The 17,037-nt window shown below is 38.8% G+C and overlaps 1 protein-coding gene across 2 annotated transcripts in view; it reads left to right on the forward strand.

Moving 5' to 3' along the window:
- The first annotated feature begins 1,123 nt into the window (after window positions 1–1,123).
- The window catches only part of HPGDS (hematopoietic prostaglandin D synthase), a 43,877-nt gene continuing 27,963 nt past the window's right edge, over window positions 1,124–17,037 (forward strand). Inside the window, exons 1-3 of one of the 2 annotated variants that reach the window (XM_050792463.1) lie at window positions 1,124–1,288; window positions 1,822–1,945; window positions 15,143–15,284. In XM_050792463.1, coding sequence (XP_050648420.1) covers window positions 15,152–15,284 — 133 coding nt within the window. In that variant the 5' untranslated portion in view covers window positions 1,124–1,288; window positions 1,822–1,945; window positions 15,143–15,151. Of the gene's footprint in view, window positions 1,289–1,821; window positions 1,946–6,348; window positions 6,728–15,142; window positions 15,285–17,037 lie in introns of those variants that run through there. The other variant, XM_050792461.1, reaches the window with a different exon arrangement.

Genomic DNA, 17,037 nt, shown 5'->3' on the forward strand with positions numbered 1-17,037 from the left:
AAAATTGCTGTGTAATTTTATTTCTTGAGTTTATAAACAGGGCTTTGTAAATATGATCCAAAGAATGAGAACTAAAACTAAATACGCAATCAGCTTAAGCTCAAACTTTACTTTTTGACATTTGTGGGGTGTTAAAAGATGCCTTTGACTTTGATGTTTTGAAAATAATGTAATACTTTCCATTTGCTAAGACTGGAAAAATGAGTCACGAACAGTCACTTCACTTTGGTAGCTAATTTGTATCAGAATATCATCTTGCTTAAGCTGTGTAACTAAAGAGACTTTGGTGTAGTTCAGAACATACGTATTTGTAATCTGCTATTATAAAACAGAAACAAATAGAAATTTTAAACTTGATGTGAGATCACCACTACATCCAAAGAAATAATATAAAAGTCAAATATTTTATTTCAAACATTTACAGAAACACAGTAGCACTTTAGCACGAAGTCAATGTGACATACAGTTTCATATGAATTTCTATCTGTTTACAGAAAAGAAAGACTGCCTTTTCAAATTGGGCCTAATAAAATGTCTGCATCCAGAAAGGGAATAGCCAAATCCATCTAAAGTCAAATCCATCTAAAGTCATTAAACAAAAGATGCTGCTATCTCAAAACCATGTGTCCGAATTTGTTACATGAGTCATAGAGTCTGTGCTAAAATTTAGGAAACATTCAAGTTTTCAGAATCACATTTACACATCATCTTTCAGTTGATGTCCGCAGGGGACAAATTTTACCATTTATATAAGTTCTTCCAAATCACAGACCTAGTGGCAATTCTGGATCTTGTCTCCAAATTTTGATGATATGTTGTAATTGAGGCCTGTAGCTTCCCATGAGTTATTTAACTGTAAACACCAACAAAATGTACATACTGCTAGAAAATAGACCATTTCTAGCCTTTCATGGATTGGATCCTAGAGTTTTAGAAACAGCTGTTATTTTCTCTCTCAATGGCTCACTTTATGAAGAGCCAAAGTATACATAGTAAAATTGTATCTCGGAGGCCAGAAAAATATATTTAGCATAATTTTGTTCATTGTTTTCTGAACAAAATTTCTTGTTACGTTGGTTCCAATGAAAACAGTGTTTCCTTTCCTTACATAGCTCTATGTTTTTTATATTCTTGTGTAAGTTTGTGTTGTAAGGATTGAAGCTTCATTTCATTACTGCAGTCATCTCTTAAAATTCACCTTTCACTATAGAATTCTCCTTTCCCTAGGAACAGTGCGGCAAATGTGAGCTGTGTCATCAGAAACCAAGATTTCTTGATTTTCTTTCTTGTAAGTAGCTTGCTTTCTTTGTATCACAGGCCAATCTGAAAGTATTCTTCCAGAAATTCTGTGTTTGATACGAAGGCATGCAAAGCCAATTTTTTTTTTTAATACTTTAAGTTCTAGGGTACATGTGCACAACGTGCAGGTTACATATGTATACATGTGCCATGTTGGTGTGCTGCACCCATTAACTCGTCATTTACATTAGGTATTTCTCCTAATGCTATCCCTCCCCCCTCCCCCCACCCCAAGACAGGCCCCAGTGTGTGATGCTCCCCTTCCTGTGTCCAAGTGTTCTCATTGTTCAGTTCCCACCTATGAGGGAGAACATGCTGTGTTTGGTTTTCTGTCTTTGCGATAGTTTGCTCAGAATGATGCAAAACTAACTTTCAGAATAAAATGGTGAACAAAAGCCTGCTTAGGAGAAAGAATTCAGATCTTAAATTTGCTTGATATGTGCAGTTAGGCCAAAAAAAGTTGGATAATCCCAAGAAAATGTCAGCAAATGATTGTAACCTGTTTCTTTTCTTTCACTCTAGTAATCTATGTTTTGGAGGCAATCTCATGCAGTAATTAATCGCGAAGACTCTGAAGGCTGACTACTAGGTTCAAATATTGGATCTTCTGCTTGCTAGGTTTGAGACCTTGGCGCTAAAATCTTGAGTGAGTACCAGGTACACGATACATGCAAATGTCCGTGTTTGCTATTATTAGCCCTCTGTGGAGTCCTAGAAATTTTCTGACACCTTTTTATTCTCCAAAATTTCCTTTTTCTAGACTTCATGAGGAAAACACACCTCTTCAGATTAATCTGTTTTTGAAATATAAGAAAATTCCAAATATACGAATTCCTTTAATAGGTACATTTTGGTTGCCTCTTCTTGATAACTGCTAGGAGGACACTTTAATCTCGCCAAAAAAAAAAAAAAAAAAAAAAAAGCAAAACAAAACAAAAAAACTCTCTAAATTACACTTTTGTTTGCATTATCTTAGTACCTGTAAATAGTAAGTCCATCCTGTGACCTGGGATTATCAGACGGGTGGCCTTCCTTTGATCTGAGAATCTTGCCTTTCTTGCTAGACTTGGGGACGAAGATAACTAGTGCACCTGTAACTCTCAGCCCATAAGTTCTGTGCCTTTTTGGACTTAGTTTCATTCAATTATCATGTAAGACAGAGAAACGTCTTCAGGGGGAAAATTATGTCACGAAATAATAGAGTAGGAAGTGACTCAGAGGTCACCAGGATCTCTCTTTTATTTTCCAAGAACTGAGGTTCAGAGAGGAGATATGACTCTTTTGGGGCCCACAGGACAGGGCACAGGCAGAGGTGGGACTTACTGCACAGTCCTTCCTCCTACAGTACAAGTTGTAATGATACAGAGGTGACATTCATTGATTCTGGAAAAATCTTGAAAAAGAAATCTTTTTCACGAACTCTTGTGAAAGAGATTCAAATGTCTGAGGAATTTTCTATCTATAAATGCTTTCATGACAAGGCCTAGTCAGTTATGCAACCGCACTCAAGGGTGCACGCACCATTCGTGATGTTGTTTTGTAGGCATTCAATGCAATGTAGGCAAGTGCTTGGTTCAATGCCTGGCCCACAGGAAATACTTAATGAATTTTAGCTATTTATATTACTATTATTTGCCTACATATGGGAATCCTCTTTTAGCCAAAAGGCTAGGTAGTGAAAGATTTGCTCATAATCTTGGATATAATTACCATATCATTCTTCACAGTATCTGAAGAGGCAGACAAGAAAAATAGCATTATCATTATTGAAATCTGGGAAAACATATACACTAAAATATTTGCAGGCATGTTTCGATTACTCAAGGAGGTTAGAAGCAGAAAAACATATTCTTTATTTCCTGTCTTTTCAACCCCAGGTTTAAATAAGTCAGTTTAACATGTTTTTAGTTTTTCAAATAACTAACTATAAAAAGAAAAACTGTTTTATTAAACAAAATATACAAAAGTAAACCAAACCACTAGAAGCTGAGCAAAGGAAGTTTTGTATGCTTCTCCTGGACACTTCCTCCCTTCCCCATTGACAGACTAGCTAGAAAAGGAGAAATAGGTTTGTTTGAACACTTCTCTTTTACCAAAATAAATAAAGAGGAACAAATATGTGGGCCACTTTTAAAAAATGGTATGTATTTTTCCATTACTTATCGAGCAACTGCTTGCTAAGCAAGGCACTAAGTGACTTAAATGCACAAACTCATTGAATCCTTTCAACTCTGAGTAGAATGACTTTTATCATCACCATTTTACAGATAAGGAAACTAAGGGAGCTGCCTAAAGTCCCAGAGCTTGCAAATAATGGAACTGAGATTCCTCTAAGTGGTCATGATTCCAGGATGAAACTCTTTAATCACTATCTTGTATAGTCACATTACTACACAGGTGGGCAAATAAAGAAAACAAGGACAGAAATGGACTATGATTTCATGTTGGATTTCTAACAGCAGTTAGGAATTTGCTAATTCAATACCACAGGATTAAAAGTTTTCCAACTTGAAAGCCCCGGAGAAAATGAAGACACAGTCATACAATTATAATAGACCTTCCAATAACTGTGTGGACATGATCATACAACTTGCCACATTTATTCACGGGTATTTCTCATGCAGTCCAGTCTGGATGCACAACATGATCCTGAAGGGTGTGTGGCATGAAGTCACTGCCCTGGAGAGCAGGGAACTGAGAGGTAACAATCTGTGAGGGGTTTGCACTTTGCCCTTGCCCTTTTCCTCCTCCCTATTCCAGTAGACACTTGGCTCCGTGCTCATCTCCTCAGGAGAAGATGAAGCAGGGTGAAAAATAAAAGTTGCCTGACAGCTACTTCCCTTCCCGCTGTTAGTGTCCAAAACCTAACCACAGAAAAGGAAGGAATTCCTGAGCATAGATTGTTGAAGGGAAATGATCTTCCCCTCAGGTGAACTGCGAATAACATTAACAATTGATCTCACTCATGGATCTCTAACTATGGATTAGACACACTTTGAAGCACGTATCTGTGTACTCATTTAATTCTCTAAAAGCCTATGAGGGAGTTATTACTAATGTTAGAATGCTCCATGAAGATTTGTTTTTGTCTGATTTTATTTACTGCTGTATCTCTATTTACTTATTTATTTATTTTTGAGACAGAGTCTTGTTCTGTCGCCAGGCTGGAGTGCAGTGGCGCGATCTCAGCTCACTGCAACCTCCACCTCCTGGGTTCAAGCGATTCTCCTGCCTCAGCCTCCCACGTAGCTGGGATTCCAGGCGTGTGCCACCACACCCAGCTAATTTTTGTATTTTTAGTAGAGACGGGGTTTCTCCATGTTGGCCAGGATGGTCTCCATCTACTGACCTCGTGATCCACCCGCCTCGGCCTCCCAAAGTGCTGGGATTACAGGAGTGAGCCACCACGCCCAGCCTCATTTACTGCTATATCTCTAGCATTCAGAACAATACCTGGCAAAGATTAGGAACAAATAAATATTTATTGTAGAATGAATCTCCATCTAAAGGTGAAGGAGCTTAGGCACAGAGAGATGAAGTTACCTGCCCAAAGTCCCACAGCTGGTAGAAGACTAGGAGAGTTAGGGCATCCCCACCTGGGCTGGGAGAAGACACGAGAGGATGGGAAAGCCGTGCTTCCCAAGAATAGAGGAGCCCTGGGACCCTCTTGTGCCTCCAGGGTGGTGGCAAGACCACAGAGAAGAAGTGGCTCTGTTGGGTACTTGGCAGGTGGAATCTCAGGCAGCGTTGTGATTAAACTGCCACACTGGGGCAAGAAGGTAGCAAAATGAGAATGCTACAGGGGCTGCAGAGAGCTCCTGGAGTGGAGGCCATGCACACAAGGACAATGGATGCCTCTAGAGCAGCCTCTGTTGATTGGTGACCAAGGATCAAGTGGCTGCTCCTTCCCCAACCCATGATGTGTTGCTCTGCTTTCCTCCAGCCAAAACAACTGGTCGTAAAAGAGAAAATTGTAATACAAAATGAGAAAAGTGCTATTTTTTTGTATACTTTTTTTAACTGAAGCAGCCTTGTATTATATATAGGCAGCATTATGTAAGGAAAAATATTAAATGTGTCATCAGAAGGCTTAGGTTTTAATCCTAGCTTGTCCCATCAAAAATTTGCAGGCAATTTACCTAATTTCCCTATGTCTCAGTTTCCTCATTTATAAAAATAGACATTAAAAATCATTGAGGTGAAGATAAAATGATTTTTTTAAAAAATGTAAGTTAAAGTTGTCAAAGATAATAAATGCATTGTGTAATTTTGTATAACTCCCACTCCCATCCCATTTGCACTTGATTTTGACACACATGTATTGTTTTTTGGTGGGTAAAGGGCTACACTGTGTCTTCTCTAACTTTTTACAGACTAGTATTTATATTTACTTTCATTTCTGATGTTTATACTAAGTGGATGTAAACATATTTTGCAAAATTAAAAGCACTTTAGAAATAAGAAATATTACATGATTGATAGGTTGCTATTGTTGCCTGTGGAGAATTTTCCGGAAGTTGAAAGCCAGTCAGTCATTGAAATGTTTCATGGACAATCCTCAGGCTCAGCAAGGCCCAGGTAGGCATTTTGTTGGATCTTTTCACTGAGCTATCCTAATATTATAGATGAAAATAATTCCTGCACTAAGAAGTGAAAAAATAAATTTCTAAAATGTCTAGGCATTTGTTACTAAATTGTAAAAGGATCACAAACAAGATGAATTGGAAACTTCTACACTAGGTTTACTTTAAACACTTCGGCTTTTCTGAGAAATGAGAGTAAATGAAATAAACCAGCAGTAATGCAAATTCACGGTCCTTGCAAAAATGTGAACTATAAATTAGGGTCAGTCTATCATCAGATGTATATTAGTGGTCATGATGTGCCTGGCACTCCTCTTAGAACTGAGGAGACAATAGTGAAAAAGCCAGTGAAGTCCCTGCCTTTACAGAGCTTACAATCCACTGGGAGAAACCAAAAGCAAACAAATGAAATACACGACATTGTTAGACACTGCCTTGAAGGAACATACAGCAGGTACAGGGAAGCAAGTCACGTGCACATCTGCAAAGATGACTTCATTGCATTCAGGTTTTCTTATTCTCCAGGAGCCTATGGTGTAAGACTAAAAATAAGTGAACATGTAACAGTGGGCATACATATGCAGCTATAACTTCTGACTTTACCTTGTATGCAAATGTGTTGGGTTAGTTATACCCAGATATCCTGTATAACCAGCAGTCTTTGCAGGCTTGAACTGCCTGGCATGCGTGTTTTATCTAAGAAAAGAAGGAAGAGCGTTAGGTGGAAGGAAGTTGCCTGTCCTCTCATTGGTTTGTGATTATCACTTACTCATCATATAAACCCAAGGTGCAGTCACATACCCAGGGATACAGGACACGACAGACTCCTGAGAGACACAACACAGGTAAGTAATGTTATTGAACTCCACATAGATAAGAAATGAGATATGCTTTACTCTTTACATTAGGGTTTTTATTATTCTCATATCCTGTTTGTGACTGAGTAACTCTCTTGTGAGCTATTTTCATGATTGTGCTCACTCAGACCTTGTCTTACCCGGAGCCTCTCCATATATGTGAATATGTGAAAATCAAATAGTCATTTTTAAGAGAAACGTAGGTACAGGAGATTTTAAAAGACCTCTTCAAGTGGATTTTAACATAGAAAATATAATCAATGCTAGAGGAAAAATTCTGTCTTAATCAGGGTTTGTGACTACTTCAGAATTTTCCCAAGTGATTCTTCAATCACTTGGACTGATGGAACAGAGAATTTTATCTCATGGTTCTTCACTTTCTTTCCTTTTTTTTAAAGTTTAAGAATTTTACTGGTAATATTTTCTATTATTTTAAGGCACATTTTGTTGAAGCATCTATGTTTTGATAAGAATTGCATCCTATCATCATGTGGCTTCAGAGATAGTTGAAGAGATTTACCCCAGGCCAGGAATTTCAACTCACAGCTCCCAAAGGCTATTTCAGTGATTCCTCTTGCTTTGGCTTTAATGTGAAACAGTCACTTAAAATGATATTTAGTTGATAGTTGATAAAAAAAAAAAATAGAGCTTTCAGCTTGCTAATTCAAAGTTAAACATCCAGTGCTTGATGGAAATCAATATCTTACTCAGTCAACAATAATTCTTCTATTTCTCTATTGTCCTATAATTTAACTCCAACCTGGCAACTTTTCCAGAACTGAACTTGAAATGCCCAGGGACACTGTGAAATGAGGGAAATTAACATTCTTTACCACAAATGTTAGGGGTAATAAAAAGCCATTATTTAATGTCAGTATATGCAAGAAGTTCCCATGTGGACAACAGTATCTCACATGATTGCCATCTGAATCCAATTTTTACATTTCAGAACACCAGGATCTATAAAATAGGAGTGTAAATATGCTCTAGGCCATTACATTTTGTATAAGTTTATTACTGGGCAAGTTAAGATCTACATCTTACACTCAAAGAAGAGCTATAGCAAGTTCACAAGTAATCTTTGTTTTTATACCTCAAACTCAGATTATTGCACAATTAGTAAGCATGTAAAAAACTGTCTGGACTGCCCAAATATATTTGAATTATTGATGTTTCTTATTTAAGAGTAAGAGCTTAAGCTGGCTAACATTTTGTATTGAATTTTAAATGGCTAATACTTAATTCCTTATTTGCAAGTTTTCTAACCAACAAAATTATTCCAAAAGTTCTCTTTTTTGAACTAAAAATATTTTGGCTGAAGTCTTTATTAAGATGTTTAGTATAGGCATTGGGTATTAATTAGCCTGTGTTGTCAGAGAGTTGAAATTGGATTGTTGTCACCTTTCTGGCACAGAAACTAGAATTTTTGAGACTATTTTTTACTGTGCTTTTACAGTACTATACAGAATAGTATATTGTTAACTTGTTTTATTATAAAAGTTTGTAATTTTTTCAATGATTATGTGAAAATTGCCTCTGGGAATGAATTAATCAGATGAAATAAATCAGCATTGTATTAGTTTTCACGCTGCTGATAAAGACATACCTGAGACTGGGTAATTGATAAAGAAAAAAAGGTTTGGCCGGGCGCGGTGGCTAACGCCTGTAATCCCAACATTTTGGGAGGCCAAGGCTGGCGGATCACCTGAAGTCGGGAGGTCCTGGCCAACATGGCGAAACGACGTCTCTACTAAAAACACAGAAATTAGCCCGGTGTAGTGGTGGGGGTTTGTAATCCCAGCTACTCTGGAGGCTGAGGCATGAGAACCGCTTGAACCCGGGAGGGGAAGGCTGCAGTGAGCCGAGATCGCGCCACTGCCCTCTAGCCTGCGCCACAGAGCAAGACTCTGTCGGAAAGAGAGAGAGAGAGAGAGAGAGAGAGAGAGAGAGAGAGAGAGAGAGAGAGAGAGAGAGAGAGAGAGAGAGAGAGATTAGCTGGGCGCGGTGGTGGGTACCTGTAATCCCAGCTACTCCGGTGGCTGAGGCAGGAGAATTGCTTGAACCCAGGAGGCGGAGGCTGCAGTGAGCCGAGATCGCGCCATTGCACTCCAGCCTGGGCAACAAAAGCAAAACTTTTGTCTCAAAAAAAAAAAAAAAAAAAAAAAAAAAAAAAGGACCCGGCGCTGTGGCTCACACCTGTAAACCCAGCACTTTACGAGGCCGAGGCGTGAGAATCCCGAGGTCAGGAGATCGAGACCATCCTGGCTAACACGGTGAAACCCCGTTTCTACTAAAAATACAAAAAGTTAGGGGAGCATGGTGGCGGGTGCCTGTAGTCCCAGCTGCTGGGGAGGCCGAGGAAGGAGAATGGCGTGAACCCAGGAGGTAGAGCTTGCAGTGAGTCGAGATCAAGCCACTGCACTCCAGCCTGGGCGACAGGGCGAGACTCCATCTCAAAAAAAACAAAAACAAAAAACAACAAAAAAGAAAAGAAAGAAAGAAAAGGTTTAGACCGGGCACAGTGGCTCACGCCTGTAATCCCAGCACTTTGGGAGGTCCAGGCAGGCAGATCACGAGGTCAGATGATCAAGACCATCCTGGCCAACATGGTAAAATACCATCTCCACTAAAAAATAAAATACAAGAATTAGCTGTATGTAGTGGCACACACCTATAATCCTAGCTACTTGAGAGGCTGAGGCAGGATAATCGCTTGAACTCTGGAGGCGGAGATTTCAGTGAGCCTAGATTGCGCCACTGCACTACAGTTCCACATGGCTGGGGAGGCCTCACCATCATGGCGGAAGAGGAAGGGATGTCTTACATGGCAGCAGGCAAGAAGGAACCAGAGCCAAGTTAAAGGGGAAATCTCTTATAAAATCATCAGATCTCGTGAGACTGACTTACTACCATGAAGTCAGTATGGGGGGAAACCGCCTCCATGATTCAATTATCTCCCACCAGGTCCCTCCCATGACACGTGGGAATTATGGGAGCTACAATTCAAGATGAGATTCTGGTGGGGATATAACCAAACCACATCAAGCATTATATAAAGTTAAAAAAAGCTACAGGAAAGAAAGGGAAAGAAAGGAAGTACCCAAGATAGTACTTTAGAAAACACTGTTATTTCCCATGTAAAATAGCTTATTTCCTAATGCATATATTAATATTAAAAGTTAAATCTTCTGCATGGGATAGCTATGTTCATATGAGTTTATATATGTAAATTTCTATCCAGGGTATTTATTAGTCATTTATGTATGTGTTCTTTGAGAAACTGTATAGGTTATTTTTCAAACAGAATTCTAAATGAGCTTTTTATCTATCTGCTGAATTAGTAACTTTACACAATATACTTTGGGGTGTACGGAAGTCAGTGGTTAATTTTAGATGCAAAGATCTTTAGATGTAAAGATCTTCAAACACTATCAGCTTTTAAACTTCATGCTTCTGTATCATTTCAGGAAACATGCAGTTTTCTCTACATGAGATTCTTAATACAATGACAGTGGAAGGGTTCAGAAATGAAGCTAACAGGAAACACGGGACCAGAATGATATTGGAGTTTTGCTATGCTAGTCAAATCATGCCAAGATAACCTAGATGTTATTTCTGTGTACGATAGAAAGTCAGGGTCTAATTATGCTTATTTTCCCTCTATTGTCTCAGAACCATTTTAGTCTAGTTTCTTTATGTCCTCACTCTATGTCATGTCTGTCCTATATGTGAGGTTCTGTTTTAAGACAATGCACCTCTGAACAAATATTGCATTACAAGGCTTTTTATCTAAGTCTTGCTCTCTGGCACATCAGGTCTTCCTCTTCTGTTCTCTTTTTTTGTTTGTCCTGGCTATTTTGGTCCTTAGCATTTCCATTTGAAATCTAGGATCCAGTTTATCTGTAGAATCTCTTGAATTTTAAATATAGACAATCATTTTGATTGCAAATGGATAGCTGTGTTGCTCCCTTCCTACTACTTACAAATGTTATTTATTATTGTCTTACATTATTGAATTAGCTAGGCTGTCCAGCATTATGCTGAATAGTAGATGTTATAGTGGGATTCTTGTTATTCCTGACATTAAAGAAAATGCTTTTATTGCTTCACCATTATGTATGTTTGCTGTAAGTTTTCAGTAGAGACTCTTTATACGGTTAAGGAAGTATTCTATTACTAGTTTGCTAACAGGTATTTTATTTTGTTGTTTTTTTCATTTTGCTGAGTTTTGATCACAAATGAGTGATAATGTTATAAATGCTTTTTAAAAGCATTTAGTATCTATTGAGATGATAGTGTGTTTTATGATAATTCTCTTTCTTTTTTTTGAGAGGGAGAGTCTCACTCTGTCACCCAGGCTGGAGTAAAGTGGCACGATCTTGGCTCACTGCAACCTCTGCCTCCCAGGTTCAAGCAATTCTTGTGCCTGAGCCACCTGCGTAGCTGGAATTACAGGCTCATGCCACCACACCCAGCTAATTTGTATACATTTTTTGTAGAGACAGGGTTTCACCATGTTGGCCAGGCTGGTCTCAACCTCCTGACCTCAAGTGATCTGCCTGTCTCGGCCTCCCAAAGTGCTGGGATTACAGACGTGAGCCACTGCACCCGGCCTGGTTTTTCTCTTTTAATGTAGTTTATTGTACAGATGGATGTTCTGATATAACATCTTGTATTCCTGAGACAAACAGAAAATATAATCATGCAAATAACTACAGAAATGTCATATAAAAAGTACAGCTTCATTAATGAGTTACAACTGTTGAAAGAATATTTTAAAAGGCAAGATAAGCATTTGTTAGCTGCTATTGGGCCTCTGCCAAATCTTAGACTTCAAGATATTTTTGCAGAGAAATATAGATAGCTGCCAACCTATGCTGAGAATTTTTAAATGTCTTCTTTACTTGAGTCATATACAATATAAAACAGCATGATTTTGAAAATTAACAACAATAAAAAACAATCACTTTGTTTTCATGCAGAATTCATCAGGTGGACACTGATATCTATGTGGTAGTTGATTGAATGAGAAAAGGTTGTATGTTTAACGTTTAATGCTGTTAACTTTTTTTTCTTTTTTTGAGACGGAGTCTTGCCCTGTCCCCTAGGCTGGAGTGCAATGGCACGACCTCGGCTCACTACAACCTCTGCCTCCCGGATTTCAGTGATTCTCCTGCCTCAGCCTCCTGAGTAGCTGGGATTACAGGTGCCCGCCACCATCCCCAGCTCATTTCTGTATTTTTAGTAGAGATGGGGTTTTACCATTTTGGTCAAGCTAGTCTCAAACTCCTGACCTTGTGATCCGCCCACCTTGGCCTCCCAAAGTGCTGGGATTACAGGCGTGAGCCATGGCGCCCTGTGTAATGCTGATAACTTTTAATGTTGTAGGGAGAAAATATAATTTCTTCATGCTGTGGAAACATTGACTATGCCAACAAAACCAATAAAAAAATTTATATAGAATGCTTTTCAAATAGAAGCTGCAGGCTGGGCACAGTGGCTCATGCCTGTAATCCCAGCACTTTGGGAGGCCAAGGGGGGTGCATCACCTGAGGTTGGGAGACGAACCTGAGACCAGTCTGGCCAACATAAGTGAAACCCCGTCTATACTAAAAATAGAAAAATTAGCCAGGCGTGATGGTGTATGCCTGTAATCCCAGCTACTCAGGAGGCTGAGGCTGGAGAATTGCTTGAATCCAGGAGGCAGAGGTTTCAGTGAGCCAAGATTGAGCCACTGCACTCCAGGCTGGGGGACAGAGTGAGACTGTGCCGCAACAAAACCAAACAAAATGAAACAAAACACTAAATAGAAACTGCAACTAATAACCACACTTTTTCCACTCTGTAGGCCTTTAAAAATTGTTTTGATATTTAAAACAAATAGGTCCAGGAATTATAACAATTATGCTTTTCCTGGATAAGAATAATCTCTTAATTATTACATTTTTTATTAACTATTTTGGTGCTCTTAGACCTTTTCCATTATTTATTTCTTTTTCTTTTTTTTTTTTTTTTTGAGACGGAGTGTCGCTCAGTCGCCCAGGCTGGAGTGAGTGGCGCGATCTCAGCTCACTGCAAGCTCCGCCTCCCGGGTTCACGCCATTCTCCTGCCTCAGCCTCCGAGTAGCTGGGACTACAGGCGCCGCCACCACGCCCGGCTAATTTTTTGTATTTTTAGTAGAGACAGGGTTTCACCGTGTTAGCCAGGATGGTCTCGATCTCCTGACCTCGTGATCCACCCGTCTCGGCCTCCCAAAGTGCTGGGATTACAGGCTTGAGCCACCGCGCCCGGCCTCCATTATTTATTTCTAAGCTCAACATTTCTAAGTAACCTGGGAAACAGTTCCATTGTTCTGATGGGCATTTCATTTAGTATCCCAAATTCGAACTCCTTTATATGTATATTTTTCCCCCAAAGAAATTTGTGGCTATAGATCATGGAATTCTTATTAGTTTACTCAATTCTTGTCTCTTTCAAGGACTTCCCCACATATCTATACATGTGGTGAGTGATACACCTCAGTTGGGTGTAGACTAGACTGGCTGATGCAAACTGGGCAGGAATGATTGGCAGTAGTACCTCTCTCATTTTAGCAAGGAGCACTAGCTTCACTCCACAACATCTGACACAAAAACCAGGGCCAGAAAAAATGGTTTTGCTAGGAATTACCATCACCGTCACTTCCTGAACCTGGCAGCTTCTAGATATGCAATGAAACAGTTATTTCCAGGTCATCCTCTTCCCACTAGACTCCAGGAATATATAAACTTAAAGTCAGGACTTGGCAACCTGGATTTTTATGATTTGCGTTTAACCTTTTATATGATGTGATTTATTTTTATTTTTGGAGATGGAGTCTCACTCTGCTGCCCAGCCTGGAGGGCAGTAGCGTGACCTTGGCTCACTGCAACCTCTGTCTCTGGGGTTCAAGCGATTCTCCTGCCCCAGCCTCCTGAGTAGCTGGGCTTACAGGCATGCAACACCACACCTGGCCAATTTTTGTACTTTTAGTAGAGACGGGGTTTCACCATGTTGGCCAGGTTTGTCTCGAACTCCTGGCTTCGGGTGATCCTCCTGCCTCAGCCTCCCAAAGTGCTGGGATTACAGACATAAGCTGCTGCGCCTGGTCTGTGATGTGATTTTTGATGAAACCTTGTTTTGAGACTTGAGCCCAACTTTCCTTTTTATCTAATTAGTAGTCCATTAATGTTCTTTAAAAACTTTCTTAGTAGGGAATAAACTGTTTAAACGCACCACTTTAAATAAATAATCATCTTTATATGCTTTCATTCATTTAGTTACCATAATTATTATCTTTAGTGTGCTGTATTCATAGTGTTTATTCTTGAATACAGAATGAGATCAAAGTCATTACTAATGCTAATGATTAAGTTTGCCATTGTGCTATGTACCTTATATGCATTACCTCATTAATTTACAAATCCATGTTAATATCACCGTTTATCAAAAGTGGTCTTTGAAATTCAGGGAGATTTTAACTGGCCAAAGGCCAAATTCAAAGAATTGAATTTCAAATGAAAACATTTCTCTCTCAGTTGTTTGATCTTACAAAATTAAAATATATTCCACTACAAGTGCTTAAAGTCACTAACCATTTATAAACAATGAAAATGAAGATACAAATCACTGAAAACCCATAAGATTATAATGACTGAATTAGCTGGTATTAGCAAACATTTTGAAATGTAAGAATAGTTGGCTTTCTTCCTCTACAGAGGGAATGAAGGAAGATTGTCAGCAGAGGTCTTGAGATGAGGTGTGTTTTGTGGTGCAAGTAACCCAGTAAAACCCAGTAGCATGGATGCAGTCAGAGGGAACCAGAGAGCAGTGTTTCCCTAGGCCTTGGATGCCTAGAGGGAAAGCCACAGGTGAGGAAAGAGAGGCAAAGACAGGTTGGCATGGCACTCACATTCCTCTTGCGTGTGCCCAGCCCTTGGCTGTCCTTTCCCAGATGTCCTCATAAACTCTGAGCTGTGTCACAAGAGCAAACAAAACAGGCAAAATATCAAATATTACGCATTACCAGTGACTAAAAGCAGGGCAGAATCATCTTAAAGTGGGAAGTTTTTTTTGCTCCATGCTCTGAAGGTTGGTGTGTAGCTACCCACTTAATCTGAATATTTTTATAAATAAAGTTTGAATTTGGTTATTTCACTGTAATGTTCTAACTAGTGCCGAGAGAGAGAGATTCATGATCTGATTTCAACCGAGTTTCCCCATATGTAATTAGATAGTGATTTATAATTTTGGTTTTGAAATATCCTCTAATGTCTCCAGTTATCTCAAGAGATGCTATAAAGTTTTCCAAAAAATTCTGAAGAAAAGTATTGAGACATCTCTAGAGGGCTCTAAAAATAATCCCTCCCTTTTTCTTTTTCCAGAATTGCACCATGCCAAACTACAAACTCACTTATTTTAATATGAGGGGGAGAGCAGAAATTATTCGTTACATATTTGCTTATTTGGACATACAGTATGAAGACCACAGAATAGAACAAGCTGACTGGCCTGAAATCAAATCAAGTAAGTAGCACAAATAATAAATGTAGGAAAAATATGCTTTCAGAACCTTTTGTTTTTCCTCAGGGAAATGAAAAAAAAAAAATCAAGGTTTTCGAAGCTCATGTAGCTTTAAATTGAGAAGCAGCAGTTCAGACAAACTAATTAAATGCTGTGTGATCGAGCAAATTTCCTATTAGAGGTGAAAACACAAACCTTACAGAAAGAGAATATAAAGGTAAACCAGTATAAAGCTTTATCAGATGAGAAGACGAGCTGAAATAAACATGAGACTTTTTTTTTTTCTATTTTGTCACTGAGATAGATGAAGTGCAAAGAGTTCAGATTATTTTTCCAGTTTCACGACCCTAGCAAGTAGAACTGAGTTGCAAACCCAGGTCAGTTTAATACCAAGCTCAAGCTATTTGCACTAGACAATGCCAAAACAACACGACTAGGATGACAGGCCTATTAACCATGAACTGCCACAGCCTTTGGAAGTACGAGCTCCTTAAAAGTCATTGCCCTTATAACCATTCTTTTTCTTAGCAGAGACCTCTTCTCTGGTGAGATAGCGTATCTTATTTCTTATTATCACGATACTTTACCATTAATATCCACATGTTTCTTCTGATATCAGAATTTGCACGTGGGATTTTTAAGATGGTGAATATATAATAGGTGAACATTACTTTTATCCACGAATTAATTAGACCAAGATGGATAGAAAGGTGCAGATATTACATGTAACAAATTTTGCCTGTTAGCTTTGAGATGTAAGTTCACTGAGTGCCTCATTCCCTATTCTACTTGAACTTTTCATTGTTACTGAAAATGGAATTTCTGTATTTTCTTAATATTTCCATAGATTTTCAGCGTGGAAAGGAATCTTAAAGTTCATGATGCTTAGAATGTAGTTTCAGATGTTTTAATAGACAAAGACACAATGTCAAATTGTCTTAAAAAGGATAGAAATTTCATTTACACAAAACCCCAAGTGGGTATCATGATTTTGCTCCATATAGTTGTCAAAGATTAGGTTTCCTGTTGATCTGCCACCCCTTGGTGTCTTATTTACACAGTGTGAGATAGCTCATGCTCCTTCCACATTGTAGCTCAGAGAAAGTATGAAGGAGGGAGGGGACACCTCCCTTTAAACAGCATGACTAGAAAGTTGCATATGTCACTTGGTAAGCCCAATGGTCACATATCACTTCAAGGAAAATTGAGAGATGCTGATTTAATTGTGGATAATCATTTACATAGCTAAAAATCCAGAGGAGTTTTATTACTCTAAGAAGAAAGGAAAGAACAGGTACTACTAAGGAGCAGTTTCTATTACAAATGTTATTTGGTCTCATCTGCTGTCCAATTTAGCAGTGCTCTCTGGTGCTTGAAACCTGCTATGACACTCTCTCTGCTAGAACCTAGAAAATCTCCAGTCAACACATTCCATCATTGGATACTTGTATTAAAATGTTCTCCTGGACAAACTTGGTAAATTGCACACACGAGTTTACATTTTCTCTCTTTAAAATGCTTTTTCTCTCCTTTAATAACATTGAAGTACTTCTAAAAAGGGCCGAAGTCCATAAGGACAAAGAAATAAAGCTTGAATGTAGATATGATAGCACACAATTCTGGAAGCTAAAAAGCAGGCCAAAGAATGGTAAGGTGACTTAGTAGGCCCAAAGTTCAAACGTAAACCTTGAGGAGGAGAAGGCAAGCTAAATCACAGAGATACAGAAAAAGGCTCATGAATTTGTAGTAGCAGATA

Source organism: Macaca thibetana, chromosome 5, assembly GCF_024542745.1.
Source record: "Macaca thibetana thibetana isolate TM-01 chromosome 5, ASM2454274v1, whole genome shotgun sequence".
NCBI lineage: Eukaryota > Metazoa > Chordata > Mammalia > Primates > Cercopithecidae > Macaca > Macaca thibetana.